We start from the raw sequence: 17,283 nt of genomic DNA, 5'->3' as shown, positions 1-17,283 counted from the left end.
TGATCTGGTGCTTGCCCGGAGCTCCGGGCAGGTTGCCCATCTTCTGCCCAGCTTTGGCTCAGCATGGGCTCACACTGAGAGCTAGCCAGGTAGTATGTGTCACAGGCCTGCTTATAGCACTTTTGTGACACTGTGCGTCAGCACTGAGCCGGTGGGCCATGTTCAGGTTTGGGCCCTTAATTCACATTCAATCCTGAGTGTTCAATTACCCAAAGAAGAAATGAAGTTTCAAACATTTATAACATTCTAGAAAAGGGAGTTTCCCTTCAATTCTATCATGTGTTCTTACATGGGTAGTCCCCCCCCATAAATCATTTTTTTAAAAGAATTATTTTTCCTATGAAAAACTCTCACATGGTGCACTCAGATTAGTCTTACTTCTTCCATTGTGCCATACTTTGGTTTAGATCAGGGGTGTCCAAACTCCGGCCCTGGGGCCACTTGCGGCCCTCAAGGTCTCTCAGTGCGGCCCTCAGGGAGCCCCCAGTCTCCAATGAGCCTCTGGCCCATTGTTGGAGCCCGCACTGGCCCAATGCAACTGCTCTCAGAGTGAGTGCGACTGTTTAACTTTCACAGCTTTTGCATGAGCTGTGGGATGAGAGCTCCCTCCACTGCTTGCTGTTTCATGTCTGTGATGCAGTAGCAGCAGCAAAGGAAAGGCCAGCCTTGCTTTGTGCAAGGCCTTTCATAGGCCTTGAGCTATTACAAGACCTTCATTCATTCATATAAGATAATCTTTAACAGATTCGTTTATGTAAAATTATGTAAATTTATTCAAATTTTAAATGTAAATTAATTATTTTTTTCCCTGGCCCCCGACACAGTGTCAGAGAGATGATGTGGCCCTCCTGCCAAAAACTTTGGACACCCCTGGTTTAGATTATCATACCCAGTATTCTTCTGTAACAGAAGTTAGTCAAGAAGTGTTTGGGTCTGGAAGATTCCACTTTATTAATGAGGATGCAAGATACCATTAAGATACATTCCACCACTGAAATTTTGTGATGTTTACACACAATGGCAGCCTGACATTTAGATCTGGATCTAAACATTCTGATAGTTTCCAGGATCAGCAGTATTTGTTATAGGAAAAGAATTCCTTTGACAACTAAAACACAAGTTGTCCCTCATTATCTGCTGGGGTTCTGTTCCAGAACCCCTAGTGGATAAAAAAAATATTTGTGGATAAAAAAATGGTGGGAAAAATAGATTTAAAGACCCACTTCCAGGTTTCTTGTCCCTCAGTTGCTTCTAATAGAATGAATATCTTGCCTCGACATCCACAGGAGTTTGATTCTGGGACCCCATGCTGATACCATAAAATGTGTTTTAAAAAAGCAGTTTAAAAAAAATTACAAAGTGCATCCTTTTACAATTGTGGTTTAAAAGCAGCTTTTCTTACTGTTGTAGAGAGGCAGTCAGCATTTAGAACCCCTGCTTTTGCCTAGTTGAGCTGAAGAATGGAATGATCACTTGCATGACTGTCTCTCTACAACAGTAAGAAAAGCAGGTTGTTTTTTTTAAAAACTGTGATTTTAAAGGGGTGCATTTTTCCCCTTCTCCAGTAATCAGCACATTCCTTCTCATTTGCAGGGGCCATTCGTGTTGAGTCAAATCCGTGTATAAAAAAATCTGTGTATAACAAGGTTGGACCTGTATGTATAAGATCATCATTTTTCACTTTCTCTATCACACCAACAGAAAGGGAATATTCCACAGCATGGTTGCAGCCATGGCTCCCACTGATTACTGGGTAAATCAAGTTGATTAGGGACAGGAGTGAGTGTCTGACGATGTTCTTCTATTGCTTTTTCAACCTGATTGAGAATTGCGTTAAAAAATGGTTCAGAATCTGGTGACAAGGGTTTGGCTTCAGAAGGATCATACAAGAGGTCAAAAACCAAAGGTGGATTGTGGTAGGTAACATTCTCTCCGGAACATGGACACAGTATCATTCCATAACAGCCATCAGCTCCCTCTGATGAAAAGACTGGAGTCACATAATGGACCTTCCAGAGAGCACCACCTTGGGGAAGAGAAACAAAAGACATAGGATTGAGTGCTGACAAGTTCAAATGATGCTGCTGCCTATTCATTTTATGATTTTTAACCTGCCCTGCTGGTATTTGTTTAATATTTTAAAAATTGCTAAATGGATTTCTCTTCCTCATAGTTAAATCAATGGACGTGCCCACCCTGGATTCTAACATTTCACAGAAGCACAGGCAAAACAGCTTCCGGCTATAGTCTATTAGTCTATTAAAGGGATAGAAACTTGCTTTTTAAAATACAGGAATGCCGAGGTACTGCCTATATTTCCTGCTTTCTAGTCATGGAAGCAAATAATCCACAAGCCCTGGTTTATAACCTTTTGGTAGAGAAGCAAGCAAGTGAGCTCCAAGTGAGCTGACCAAGTGAGCTGACCATGCTGAATAGTTCATACTTCAACTGAGGTGTTTGCCATCCAATCCATATGCAATCCAATATATGCCATCCAATCCGATAAATATATGCCAATTGCCAATAAATATATGCCAATTCTATGCAGATAATATTTTATACTCACTTTCCTTCTGGTACCAACGCACTGCATGTAAATGTGTCCCACAGTAGTGAAACATGAATTCATGTTCAGAATGCTGCACTGTTCTCTGCAGCAGTGCTAACTGGTTCCTGCCATCGATTATCCTAACACAAAGGGGAACATTATATACATTAAAATGATATAAGTGAATTTGGGGCCCAGTCCTATCCCACTTTCCAGCACTGATGCATCTGTGCCAATGGGGCTTGTGCTGCATCCTGCAGTGTAGAGGCAGTCACATAGGTCTTCTCAAGGTAAAGGAATGTTTATTCCCTTACCACTGTGGCTGCATTGGTGCTGGAAATTTGGATAGGATTGGGCCCTCAGATTTTTAAAGAGAGTTTTAAACAAATTCCTTATGAAATCTAGGAATTCTAAGGTAGGAGAACGATAAAATTGATAATGGATTGACCAAGTGCCACCAGATCCAACCACTCCTGCCTCCTCCCCATCCCAGTTCCTCCCCCACTCGACCCCAAAACACCCCTGATCTTCCCAATCACTCCTTCATCCCTCCCGCCGCCTGCCCTACCATTGACTCACCTCAAGTTGGAGGAAGGAGGCTTCACTGCCAAACTATGCGCATACCTGCCAACACAGTCAAGTTCCCTCAAAGGGGGTGGGATCAGCAGCACCCACTGAATTCTCATCCCCTTCCTGGTCTTGATCTTTCTTCATGGGTCAATGCAGACTTGCGCCAGTAATATTGCTTACCCTGGGGCAAGGGAACAAATGTTCCTTTACTCTAAGGAGGACTTTGGAGGTCAAAATTCCTCTGCAGGATACGGCAGACACCGTACTGGAGCCACTGCATTGCCACGTGGGAGTTAATGGAGGACTGGCCTGTTAAAGCGTTTTAAAATCCATTTAGCATGGTGGAGTAGAGGGACCCTCACTATTATTTCCCCTGGTCCAATTTCTTCATACTTCAGAGGATTGCTCAGGAGGAAACCCATAAAAAGGGTCAAGTATTACATGTAAGAAAAGTTCAGCAGCCCAGGTATCATGCGTACCATTATGCAACCCAATCCAGGGCTCTCTTTCAGATGCAAGAGCTCCTTGCAGAACTGCTGCATCTGGAAGGGCTTCCCTGTTAATTTCAATTCATGGACTAAACCATTCTAGAGATGCACAAGAAAGCAGACATGGATTAAAGTCTTTCACATCTGCAGCAAATCTTCACATGAGCAGCTGAGAATGCATGCCTGCACTTCTGGATCTGGATGGCTTTCTGCAAGAGGGAGGTCTCTAATGTGTCAGAGATCTGTCAAAGGGATATGATGATATGTTGCAGAGCACATCTCTGCCAGTTTTTCATGACTGAATTCCAGCACAGCTTGATTGACTTTTAGACCAGTATTCTGTACCTGTCTTGTGGCACTGATGCCCCAGCCAAGTGTGCCACTGTGGGATAGATATCCATAAGACTTATTGGCTCATCGATAACAGTGTTAGCAGTTACCATTCCTGGCCATCGTACTATTCCAGGCACACGTATGCCTCCTTCCCAGCCTCCCATGCCTTTTCCACCTGTCATGAAAGAAGAGGTAGAAGAGACCATCATTAGCTCTTCAGTTAAAATTACGGCAAATCAGTCCAGTTCAGCAATCTTCCTCCATGTGGTGTTCAGCTGTGCAGCACATTCAAAAGTTCCCCTCTGGATCTTCACATGAATGGAAAAAGAAGGGTGCCCATATGGGTAGAGCAGATCTACTTTCACATGCACGTTATGCCAGTGTGCCAATTAGGCAGGATCGGGCCCTGGGAAGTGTGTGCCAATATAAGCACAAAGTGAACTGGGTTTTCCTTCCTGATCCATATCCTTTTTCAAAATTTTGAGAAGACATATTCGGTGAGCTCTCCTCAAAGTTCTCCTTCTTGTTACATTTCTCTCTTGTCAAAAATTACGACAGAGAATGCAGTTCCAAAATCTTGCTCCTCTGTCAATTAGGTGTTATAAGATATGAAGAACTCTACAGATCTCACACATTTCCTATATTCATGTAAAAACAAGTATTTAAATGCATACTTTGCAATGTTTGAGTAGAAACGTGTGACAATACTTTGTAAAATACTTTTAAAATATATACATTTTTAGTTATAAAAAAGGATTTTTGGAAGAGTGAAATGGAACACAAATCAGTGGAAATTGAAGAGCTTTAATGGAATGGAAACAGAAAGATTTTTTCATCCCTAAGCAGAAGGAACTTCTGCTCACACACAAGGGAAGAGGGGCTGAATGTCTTTTCAAGAGACGTGTCTGAAGAGTGTGATGTTTTAAGACAGTTGTTCAAATATTTATTTATTTAAAAGATTTACAGATGGCCCTTGGTATCTGAGGATTTGGCACCCATGGATTTGAATAACCATGGGTTCTGAACCCGCAGAGTGGGCCACCTGTTGCCCTCCAAATCCAACCAGAGCTGTGCTCTGTTTCGGTCCAGAGGGTCTTCTGATGCCTTTGGAGGGCTGAAAAGTCTGACTTCCAGTTGAAAACCAGAAGTTGTGCATTTTGGCCCTCCTAACCTGAGTGGAGCACTGATTTGGTAGGTTTCAGGAGCTTTGGGGTGCCTAAATTCATGAATCTGAACATTCACAGATCCGGTATCGTCAGGAGTTCTGGGAACAGAGTCCCCATGGGTAATGATGGCCACCCTGTATATCACGCCTTTATCATGACAAAGCAAATGCCCAAAGTGGCAATATATTAAATTAAGAATTATAAAATAATTTTCACTTTCCCTGCTTGGAAGTTCTGCAGCACACATTCTAGTCTTACCTTTGTATATACCATTCCAGCCACCTAGCCGGACATGTCCATCTCTAGCCTCCACTTTTCCTCCATTGTCAGATGCAAAGTAAGTAAAGGTGTTATTCCTTAAGCCCTCTTTATCAAGAGCAGCAAGAACCTTTCCTACAGAGTGAAAAAAAAAAACAACAACCCAAGTTTCCATTTTATCAGGTTCTACTCTGATGGCACAACCCTATACTTACTGTGCTCTGGTGCAATGACTGCTGCGCCATAAAGCATGTTGCAACAGCACAGAAGATAGGGGTGTCAGTGGGAAGGCCTACGCCATCACACTGGTGCCAGTGTAAGGAGGAGCACATGCCAGAGCATGTAAGAGCTGCTCTCAGCAGAGCAGGGTGGGGAACATGCAGGGGGAAGGGGAGGAGGAGGCGGGGGTGGGTGGATTGGGTCCTGGGAGGGGGACAAGATTGGCGGCAGTTGTGCATGCTGTATCCTATCCCCCTCCTTGGCCTTGAAATCCTGACATGGCTCAATTTGGACTTGCACCGGCTGTTTAGCAGGAACAGATATGAGCAGACCCATTCTGCAGGCTGGGGATTACCCAGGGCAGGGGGATAAATGTCCCCTTTCCTCAAAGAGAACGCCAGCCCGTTCACGTCCAACACAGGATGCAGTGCGGCCTCACTGGTCCCGCTGCATCAGAGCTGGTTAGGATTGGGCTGCGATTCTATTTTTTGGGACGTAGACAGAGAGAAAATCATAATTTCAGAAAAAGAGGAGGACTTCAGGAAGGCCTCTGTTCTTCCTTGATGATGAATATGTTCCTTAGCAATACAACTCACCCACCATCCAGTCCATCTCCTCCACATTGTCTCCGTACAAACCGTGCCTGCTCTTCCCACGAAACAGCTCTGTGGTGTAACACGGTGTGTGGACGTGTAAGAAAGAAACAAAGAGGAGGAATGGTCCTTGCTTGTTTCTGGATAGGAAAAGAAAAACCTTCAGTGCAGGTCCTATGAGAGGAATTTTATCAGGGGGCACAAAGTTTCTTCTCCCCAAAGGGGGAGGGGCACAATGGGGGCAGCAGAATGGGGGGGCAAAATAGGGTGGGGGAGGGTGCTGACAGCCACAATAGTCTTTGAAGCCCAGGTCTACTAGGCTTCTTGATGCAGAGCCCAGGTCTACCTGACATGCGGCATGGGCAGCTAGATAAAGTAATATGGAAAACCAGACACACTCCTCTCTAAAATCTTTGAAATATAGAAAATCAATTGCAGAAAATTAGCATCATTGTATTTAGACTCACACGAGAATGAAACAAAATGAACTTCTGCAGCAGCTGTAATCCCACAGCTGGGTCTCTGAGCTTCTATACACTCCTTCATGGTTATGGTGATGGAAGGTGACAGAATCACCAGGGTAATATGCCATTGGGGCAAAAGCTTAAAAGCCACACTGCTTAAACATGAAAGGCACACAAAATAGTAAAAGCTGCTTTTATCTAAAAGCAAATTGTTAGTCTCACAGAAAAGCTGCTTGAAAGAATCATTTTGGTACTTGATTGTTAGTTTCACAGAAGTTTCACAGAAGCTGGGACTTTGGGGCCTCAAAGGCTCTGTTATACGCTTTGGAATTTAGAAAAGATAGTGCAGCTAAGGCAACAAAGAGACAGGCTTCATGTTGGCAGAAGTACACGTCTTGCCAAGGACACCACTATGCCTGTCTGCCAGTGCTCACTTATTTTATTCTTTCATGCTTTCAAAGGAAAAGACACATATAGGTAAAATAGTCTTTGCCTTAAAGTGTAACCAACATATATGGGGACATAGTAGTCATTAGAAGTAAGTCTTAAGTAACATTTGCTGCTTGATTTTAGAAAAGTCTTAAGAACAGACAAAAGCTTTAACACTGCAGGAAGGCTTGACAGGTATTTCTATGTTGACATTAGCATAGGGAGAAGGCATGCAGAGAAAGATAACGGTACCAGTCGAAGCACATTGTGTCATCTCTTTAATGAGGATGGTATGGAGACCTGTCAAGGAAGTCCCTAATTGGACTGATGGATGTGTATAAGGGTCAGCACTGGGTCAATACTAGATAAAATGATATTATAGAAACCCCTGCTGGTTCTTGAAAGCTTTGTAATTCAATATGTTTAATTGTTTACTTTCACCTTTTTTGGAAACCTGTTACTTGAAGCTCACCTATCAGGTGTCTCTAAGGTTATCTACAGCCTATTAAGAGTTAGCCCCATCTATGACGTCAAACTTCACCCAATGGGAAGTTCAGATTTTCAAACAAAGGACCCAGAATGGTATAAAGGGTCCAGTTAACATTGACAATTGCTCTCAATGCTTTGGACATTCGTCCCATGAGATGCCCATTGCTAGCAACGAAATAAAGCCTGCAAACGATCACCCTTGAGTACTGAGTCTTGCTTTTTTCCAACCTTGCAACAATGGGATCCGCAAGCCAAAGAGCTACTGTAGCAGGCCAGGTTCCTTGCAGAGTAACACTGTGTTAAGGAGGGTCATGGATGCTTTCCTGGGCCTGGTGTGTATGGCTTGCAGCAGCAGTTAACATGCACATGGTTGTGCCCCATCATTATGCGCTGGCAGTTAGTTCAGGTAAGTTAGGAAAGGGTCATGTCCCAGGAACTTTCTGGGCCCCCTCCTTTGGCTCCTGGGCCCCCTTTCTGACCCTGGGCCCGGGTACAAATTACCCGCTTTACCCCCCTCTCCAAGGCCCTGCTTCAGTGGATTTTCCACATTATCGGCAGGGCCAGCCTAAGACTTCTGAATCCTGAGGTGTCATGAAATACTGCCACCCCTTTCCTGATGATGTACCAGCCTCTGCTCCTCCCACTCTCTCTGCCCTATTCTGCCCTCCCTGCCTTCTTCCCACTACCTGTACTAACGTACTGGCACCAATGGGTGTTCCCAGTATGCTGGCCTTGCGGCAGTGGCCAGGCCACACTGAGTGACTTGTTACGTTTTGCAACAGCTGTAAAGGGCCTTACACCTCAGGAACAAGCATTCTGACATGGTAAGGTACGAATTGGATTGGGCTATAACAGCCTGATCATACCTACACTCCTCTGTGGCAATGCAGTGGTGCTGACATGGCTTCCACTGCATCCCATAGGGTAGTGGTTCCCAAACTTTTTCAACTGGCAGCTTCCTTGACCTACTGGGCTATTGGCTGCAGCACCCCATTAAGGCTGCAATTCTATATATTGTATAGGGTGGCTGGTTTTTTGCAAGGATTCTATGACTCCCCTAGCTGGTTTCTGTGACTTCCTGGGAAGCCATGGTTCACAGTTTGGGAACCACAACCATAGGGGATTTTTGGCTGCTAGAGGTCACCCCCAGGGCACCACAACAAACACAGAGGGGTGCCAGCTCTCCTGGGTGTCGCCATCTTGCATGATATTGTACTCTTAGGGCAGCGCTGGTGGCCATCTCCCCCCACAATGCCACACTGCCATGTCAGGGCACCACGAAAGAATTCCTGTATACTAAGGGTACCATGACCAGGGTAAGTTTGAGAACTGCTGCCTTGTGGTATTAGGCATGTACAGTGATTTTGGGTGAACTTGGAATGGCTTTGGAATGAGTTGGAATTTTTCCCATTAAAATTAATTAATAATTGTACTCATTATCCAGATAGTGGCAGACCTGCCATTCACTTGAAGGGGCAAATGTCCCAGGCGCGGAGCCTCGCGTACCTTTAGGACCTCACAGAAGCTCTGATGGGGTCGGAAACTGTGCTTTCGGTTTGCCGGAAGCAGAGTTTAAAGTGTTGGGGAACCTTCAAGAGGCTTCCCTGACATGTCCTGGAGTCATGCAAGGCACTGTGCACTCCAGGTAAGTGGGGGAGGGGCGGGCAGATTTGCACACGGGGGGTGGCGGCATCCTTTATGGGTGCCATCGTGGATCTTTGCTCAGGGGTGCAGGACTGGCAAGGTCCACTACTGTATCCAGTTTTTCACTAGATGCAAAAACAGTCCTGTTTTCAGGAATGGATTAGGTACAGAGGGAAAGTATCTTTATTCTTGTAAGTATAGTTATTCTTGTTGATATTTGTTAAGTCTAAATGAGTGAAAAGCTTACTTTTTAAAATTACAAGTTGTGCTTAGATGTGGCCTCAGCTCTTCTACAGCTACATTTATAAAAGTCACATTTCAAGCTCATGTTATTCCTCATCACATATGTTATAAATGAACACCGTTAGTCATGAGAACATCTTGCTGAAATATAGCAATAGTTCAAAGTGGTGCACAGATCCTAAATATTTGCCTCAACTGTGCAGCTGTGTTCACTGTCTGAAAAAACATCCCTATGAGAGTTGTGGTGTAATTAGTTGAGGTGTTAATCCTGCAAAGGCAGTTTTGCATCCGCCTTGATTGAAACTTCAGATCAGGCCATTCCTCTCAGATCTGAAAAAAGCATCATTACAAGGTAGAGAATTTAACTGGTTACCTTTTGATAAATGAGATAGCCTCATTCACTATCCTGAAGGCAGCATGCTCTAGTTTAATTGGTTGTTCAGTAATGGCATGATCTCTGAACATAATACAATTCCAATGTTTCATACATAAATAGTGGACATGTTGAGAGAGGGAACATAGGATGCCACACAAAGTAATGAAGGCAATTATTTTCCATTTCACAGTGAGCAAGCCAGTCATTTTTCCCAGCAGAAGGGTGAGCGCCAAAAGAACAATCATCTTTGCATATGATGTTTTTGGTGGTTGTGACATCTCAGGATTCTTGCTAGAATGACATTCATTCACGAGAGTATAAGGGTTACCATAGAAATAGTCAAAGCCATGGTTTAAAGGATGGTGGCAGTGATCAATTCGGGATTCACAGTTCAAACCCTGGTGCCATTTTCCTAAAAAGAGAAACATCAATTGCTTAAGCAGTCTTTATACTATAAGTGTCTCTTTAGCCTTCTATTATGAAAAATACATCCAAAACATGCGTAAAAGACTGCTTAAGCAAACTGATAGTGAATACATTTACTTGGAAATAAGAAGCATGGAATAATTAAATAATTAATCTAATCTGTCATGACAATAGTATCATTGTACTTTTTATTTAACAAATTGAAATTTTAGATGTTGGTTTCTCTACTCATCTCAATTTTTTCCTACACTTTTGTAAAACCCAGTGCAAGAACTGACACATCTAAAATTAACTGCATTTTAAAAAAAGAAATACTGGTAATGCATCAAAGACATTGGTGTCTGCATGTCACAAAACACGTAAGCATTTATTTATTTGCTAAGGTACTTGTATTCTGCCTTTTGATTTCACATTTTCAAAGGGAGCTCACAAAATAAATACCAATGCAACAAATCAACATAGGAAGGTGCCTTGCACTGAGTCCAACCATTATGGCCCATATGATTCAGCATTGTCTATACTAATTGGCAGCAGGTCTGCAGGTTTTCAGACAGATGTTGTTCTCAATCCTATCCGGAGACTCCAGAAACTGAACCAAGGACTTCCAGCATGCAAAGCTCCACCACTGAACTATAATCACTGAGCATACGTTTCATAATGCAGGCATCAAGCTAAGAAAAGCCAAAAGAACAGGGTTTGTTCTTGAAACATGGTCTCTCCTGACAGAGTTCCTGGTGGCATTTGCTGGGCACAGGCCAAAAGAAGCCAAAAACATGGAGTCAAATGACAGCAGTGGGGAGGGACTCAGCTATCCCAGAAACAGTAGGGAGCTAGAACTTACAGGCCCCAGAGCATGTGTGAATAAATGAATTTGGACTTCGAGTGCACAGAAGAACAGACACTAAATCCCAGGGCAGGAGAATAATATCTAAAGAATATTTGTCAGTGTATCCCTATGTAATTGATATAACTACTTGGCATATTGGACGTCTGACTAGAAATACAAATTAGGCAGTCAGAAGCATAACAGAGCTTAAGCAAAGGGACCTTGAGAACCTGAAGTACACCAATCAATATATTATCACATACCCTCCAGATGTGCTGCCCCAAAGAAGGAGAAAGAGAATAAGAGCATGCTTCAGCAGGGCATAGTTCCAACTTTAGAATCGGGTAACAAGGCTGGAATAAGTCCTTTGGAAAACAACTTGCTTGCTTTCTTCTGGCTGCTTGCTGTAAGCCTGAAACCTCAGGTTATGTCCTGGCAACTTAAGATGTCAATGAAAAGAAAGTAAACATCTACAGATCATACCTATAAAGCCAGTGACATAGCCTTGCTGTTGCAGTAACTTAGCAAATGTCGTTTCGTTTGTGGGGAGGCCTCCTGAGCCGCCAGTCCGAGCTATGACTCGCCTCTCCGTTGTGGCTGCCATGCCTAAAATATAAAGGATGAGAAATGAGTCCTATTTCAGCCCAAGCACACTGTTGCCCTGTTGATGTGGGGGTACTTCATTTTTCTGGAAGCTGCAGGGTGGCAGAAGGGGACATGAGGACATGTTGTGCGGTAACACCAGCAAACAATGCAGGCATGAACTGAGAACACCATGAGTCATGATTGGGTTGCTCAAGTCCGCTTCAGGCTCCGCCTACACAACCCGTCTGTCACCTTGCAAAACAGGAGGTTGTGGCCAGAATTTTCGTGGTGAGGGAACCAAAGCATTTACCAATTAATGCAGAAGGGGCAGATTGTGAAGATATGTTGCTGAATGTATTTCAAAGTGATTGAACTATAGCAAATATGAATGAAATCAAATTTAATTTTATCACACATTTAATGTTTGATCATTGCCCTAGTGCTTCTCCACTCTTGTATCAGAACACTGAAAGGCAGAACCAGGTTTATTTCTTACTGATCAATTGAAAAACTAAAATTCCGGGAAAGGCCCTGGAATATCCTTGAGAGAATCATGTGCTCCAGCTTGCCTGAAGCTATAGACTATAAGTGTGGTGCTCCTGGAGTTAGGTAAGAGCTGGTGATGGCACCACTGTGTACTTAAATATCAGTCAACCACTAAAGAAAGTGCCAACCTGATCGGATGGGATATCTGCCAGTCAGGAAAGCTGCTCTGCTTGGGGTACAAAGAGAGGCTGCAGCAATGTGCTGAGTGAGTCTCACTCCTTCCTTTGCTAGCTGGTCAATATTAGGAGTCCTGCAATGGGGAGTTGGGAAGGAAAGAATAATACATTAGTATTATTGGTTAATAGGTACAGTTTTATCTGCCAGAACCTTTTTTGGTTTTAACCAGAAATTAATGAAAAGTTGCCCTAAATCATGCCCATTTAGTCCCGCTGAGACTTTGTTTTCCCATAATCAGCTGGAAGCAGAATTAGACAACACTGGTTCTACATGATACTTAGGGAGTGCTGTACTATCTAGCAATTGCCATCATTGTTTAATTTACAACCAACCGATCCTTCCACATATGGTCTCAGGGCAGCTTACAATATCATAAGAACAATAAGAATAAAAACAATTGGGGGGCAATCAAGGCTGGGAAGGGGATGGTATCAGGAGCAGCAGTGCCATCAATCCACCATGGGATTCCTGGCTGTGATCCACTGTCTTGGTTCCACTCAGACTTGCGTCATCTAAATTGCTGGTGCAGATCTGAGGTCAGTAAGGGCTTACCCCCAGACAAGGGAACAAACGTTCATTTACCCAGAGGAGACCTCTGGGACTGTCCCCCTGTGGAAGTGTTTTTGTTTTTTTGTTTTTTTAAAATAGGATTGGGCTGTTAATCTGGCTGGCATATTATTGTTTTATGAAGAAGCACTAATGACTGCCTCCATCCACTGAGCTGTTGCCTCAAGTTAGCCAAATACTGAGACTACAGATAGACAAACTTGTACTCTCCAGGATCTGGTCTGCATCTTCAGAATTTACAAGTTGAAAATTATCCCAAGCATTAGGACAAGTCCATGCATAGGGTACTGTTTCTGATCATTGCAAATAATCTGGAGTTGAAGTTGGAAGAGATTATCTGCTCCTCCCGATGGCCAGTATCCTATATTATTTACTCAGAAGTAGGTCCTGTTCATAAAAAAATCTCTGCAATGTTAATAAATGCTGACCCCTCTTCTTCCAGTGGCATGCAAGCCACCACTTTCACGGCTCATCCTCTTTCTCTTTGGAAAGGAAGTGGAGAATGGAGCAGAACTGTGGAGGAGACAAGCGCGATCAGAAAGACGATCACTTATGCTCTAGGCTGCATCTCCTCCACACTTCATCTTACACTCTGTTTCCCTCTTCCTTTTTTTAATCTTGGAAATGAGAAGACGAGCACTGGAGCAGGTGGGTAGAGGCAGGGCCTCTGAGAAGAATTTTATCAGGGGGTACAAAGTTTCTTTTGGGCCCCTTCCCAAAGGAGGAGGGGGGCAATGGGGCAGGCAGAACAGGGGGCCAAATAAGCCAGGGGGAGGGTGCTGACAACCAGAACAGTCCTTGGAGCCCAGGTCTACCAGGCTTCTTGATGTGGAGCCCAGGTCTGCCCGACCATGTGGCGTTGGCTGCTAGATAAAGTAATATGGAAACCCAAACACACTCCTAAAATCTTTGCAATATAGAAAATCCATTGCAGAAAATTAGCCTCATCATAGTTAGGCTCGCGTTAGAATGGACAGTGTGCTGTGTATACCAAAATGAACTTCTGCAGCAGCTGTAGCCCTGCAACTATGTCCCCAAACCCCTTCATGGTTATGGGATCCACAAACCAAAAAGCTACTGTAGCAGTCCAGTTTCCTCCCAGATTTGGTTCTGTTAGGAAGGGTCATGGATGCATTCCTGGGCCCGGTGTGTATGGCTTGTAGCAGCAGTTGCCACTTCATGCCTGAGGTTGTGCCTCCAGCATCATGCGCAGGCAGTGAGATTGGGTGAGTTCATAATATCTCAAGAACTATCTGGGCCCCCTCCTTTGGTTCCTGGGCCCCCTTTCTGACCCTGGGCCCGGGTACAAATTTACCCCCCTCTCCTAGGCCCTGGGTAGTGGCAAGCACTTCACCATATGCTGCTGGATGTAATTGCTTCAGAGGGTCTCATTAATTGGCTGGCTCTGGAAAAAAGTGAGTGAATGAAGGATGGCAATTCCATATTAAACTGCAAATGAGGAAGCAACCAAGATAATATGCAATCTTTCTTTGGCCGTTAGATCAGTTGCAGACCTACCATTAGGGAGCAAAAGCCCCAGGTACGAGGCTGCAGAAGCCTCTCTGAGACGCCTGATGGAGGTGGAAACTGTGCTTCTGGTTTTCCAGAAGCACAGTTTATAGTGTCAGGGAACCTCACAGAGGTTTCTCCGACACAGGTGGAGGTTGCATGAGCCTCAGGTGAGTGGGGAGGGGGGATTTCTGTGCAGGGGGGTGGCAGTAGCCTGCGGGAGGGGGATGCTATCACGGACCTTTGCCCCAGGCATGGGGCTGGAGCGGTCTGTTGCTACACTAGACAATGTTACAGGTTGTAGTTGTAACAAAGACAAGCTTTATATCATCAACTAATACAACTAGGAAATTATGAATAATCAACACCAGTAATTTCAGATTTTATGAAGTCATTAAGTAGTGTTATGTAAAAAAAATTCAGTGACATTAGACAGAAATGTGATTTCCTTTAAAAACAATTGAATAGACTCTTGGCTGGCAGATCTAGCTCTGCAAATCAGATCTTTAGGCAATATAAAGTGTTGCTACCACTAGGTGGCGAAGTCCAACAGGTTGCGCAAAGATCTAATGGCAAAAGTAAACAAAAAGATTTGTTATATGTGAGGCTTATTTGATCCTCACACACACTATTTATATTAGCATTATATTGTTACTAATGAGAAAGGAAAGCAATTGGGAGGCATTTATACTCTTCTGTGGAGTCTTTACATGTACATCAAATTACATTCCAGTGGGGATTTCATATTCGCATTCCAAATATAATTTAAGATTCATCTGTGCAAATGCCCTTTGCCCTTTTGGCCACCATGAGAACATACAATATTATCTGTGCACATTTCATTTCAGTGGCATCTTTGACCCTCACTATTACAATGGGATCTTTTTAAATTATTTGTTTATTTTGAATTTCATCAGCTTCAGTTCAGTTTTCTTATTGTGATCTTCACACATTTCCCATAGATATATGTGTTTCTTTGCTTCCTCCTTTGGAGATTGTGACATAGACCTGACTTATTAGTGACACGTACCTGATAGAATCATTACCGAAGCAGCCCAAATCACCATAGCCAATATCATCCGCCACGATCAGCAAAATGTTGGGTCTTGACACGCTTAGCCCACATGATTGGGAAAAGAAGGATGCTAGCAGAACAGCTAGACTGCATCTAAATGAACAACAGCCAACCATCAGATAGATGAGAAGTTGCTAAGGGTGAACTTTTTGCTGTGATTTACACATCATATGGGGACTTTCCTCTCTCAATTTGCTATGCTGACATTTTCTAGGGAAGGACACCACCTTTCACAGCATGTGCACATACACAACTTTCATTCAGATCATTTTAAAATACAAATCTGACAATAAGATCCATTCGGAAAACAAAACAAGGCAAAAGAAAAACCCTGCCCTTGATGTTTTTTCCATAGCAGAAATGATTGTACAAAAATACCCTAACTCTGCATTAGTCTTGGTTTTCATCAATCAATCAATCTTTATAGGGAGGGAGTTCCATAACGTTGGTGCCACTACTGAGAAGGCCCTGTTTCTTGCAGCCACCTGATGCACCTCCCTGGGCGGTGGCACTTGTAAGAGGGCTTCTCTAATGTCCTGACGGGATGGGCCAGGTTATATGGAACAACTGGTTATGACAAGATGCTTTTTCATAAAGAGAGTGGAAGACTTTGTCACCAAGAAACCATTTTAAATGGCATCCCTGAATCCAAACTAATGTGTTGAACCATCTCTGAAATCTTGGGTCTTTGTACCCCATCTTCAAGGCTACCAGAAGAGACATTGCCACAGCCAAAGTCTGGGAACTGCTGGCTAACTCGCCTATTACAGTTGCTTGTGCAGCTCACACACAGTTGTGGTCAGGAGAAGTGAAAATCCATCCTGTGAAATCCATCCTATTTCTAATTCTTAGGACCAAGGGGGGAAAAGAAAAACATCTTTTTGTGCTTCATCATTCTGTTGCATTTTGTAATGCAAGCTAACATAAAGTTTGCTATTAAGAGGAATAAACTACAACAGGCCACCCAATCCTATTGGCCAAAGGCCCATCCAGGATTCTGCTTTCCAGTGGCCCACCTCTGTGAAACCAAATTCACAAGCAGCAGAGAATGAAGACTTCTTTCCCACCATTGTTCCTCTGGGACGGGTATTCAGAGACATACTGCTGTTGGATACTATCATGACTAATAGCCATGGATAGACCTATTCTCCAGGAATGCATCTCCTGTCCTTTTAAAGGTATTTAAGCTAATGGCCACCACTACACATTTTGGCAATGAAGTTCACGGACTAATTATGTGAGGTGCGAAGAAGTACAATACATCCTTTTTTCCCATCCTAAATACCCTGTCAATCAGTAAAATTGAATTTTCCCTGGTTCTATCCCTCTTGTCGAAGAGGTAGAAAAACTTATCTCTACTCTCTCCAATCCATGTGTAATTTTATAGGTCTCAATAGCATCCTTGCTCAATTTCCTTTTTTTTTTTAAACTAAAAAACCTCAAACATTGTGGCTGTACCACATAAAGAATTTGTCAAGCCCGCTGATTGTTTTGAGAGGCCTCTTCTGCTCCTTTTTCAGCCCTACAATATCCTTCTTGAGGTATAAGGACCAGAATGGGGCACAGTATTCCCCCCCCCAAAGGCTACACTATTCTATAAAGGGGCAATATGATATTAACATCTCATTCTCAATCCCTTCCCTAATTTCTTGCATGGAATGTCTTGCATGGAATCACTGGCATCGCTAGGAGGGTGCGGCGGGTGTGGGCCGCACCGGATGATATGCCAGGGGGTGATGCACCCTGGGGGAG

At 43.6% G+C, this 17,283-nt stretch overlaps 1 protein-coding gene across 1 annotated transcript; it reads right to left on the bottom strand.

Annotated features, from left to right (window-relative positions):
- Window positions 1–960: 960 nt before the first annotated feature.
- On the bottom strand, window positions 961–16,665 carry LOC136645069 (arylsulfatase H-like). The gene is made up of 10 exons (XM_066621319.1): window positions 16,568–16,665; window positions 15,487–15,624; window positions 12,332–12,453; window positions 11,556–11,678; window positions 9,818–10,232; window positions 6,179–6,315; window positions 5,364–5,498; window positions 3,952–4,114; window positions 2,567–2,688; window positions 961–2,026 (listed from the first exon to the last, which is right to left on the bottom strand). Exons 1-10 carry the CDS (start codon window positions 16,663–16,665, stop codon window positions 1,671–1,673), a joined length of 1,809 nt encoding a protein of 602 aa, XP_066477416.1. The 3' UTR covers window positions 961–1,670.
- Window positions 16,666–17,283: the final 618 nt, after the last annotated feature.

The sequence above is a fragment of the Tiliqua scincoides genome, chromosome 3 (genome assembly GCF_035046505.1).
Source record: "Tiliqua scincoides isolate rTilSci1 chromosome 3, rTilSci1.hap2, whole genome shotgun sequence".
NCBI classification, from domain to species: domain Eukaryota; kingdom Metazoa; phylum Chordata; class Lepidosauria; order Squamata; family Scincidae; genus Tiliqua; species Tiliqua scincoides.
This window is presented reverse-complemented; position numbering and strand designations above follow the sequence as displayed.

Coding starts and splice junctions, on each gene's coding strand:
- LOC136645069 (XM_066621319.1), bottom strand. CDS start 16,665: ATGGCTATTAGTCATGATAGTATCCAACAGCAGTATGTCTCTGAATAC. Junction 11,679..12,331: donor CAGATATCCCATCCGATCAG/GTTGGCACTTTC, acceptor TTTATATTTTAG/GCATGGCAGCCACAACGGAG. Junction 10,233..11,555: donor CTATGTCACTGGCTTTATAG/GTATGATCTGTA, acceptor TTCTCTTTTTAG/GAAAATGGCACCAGGGTTTG.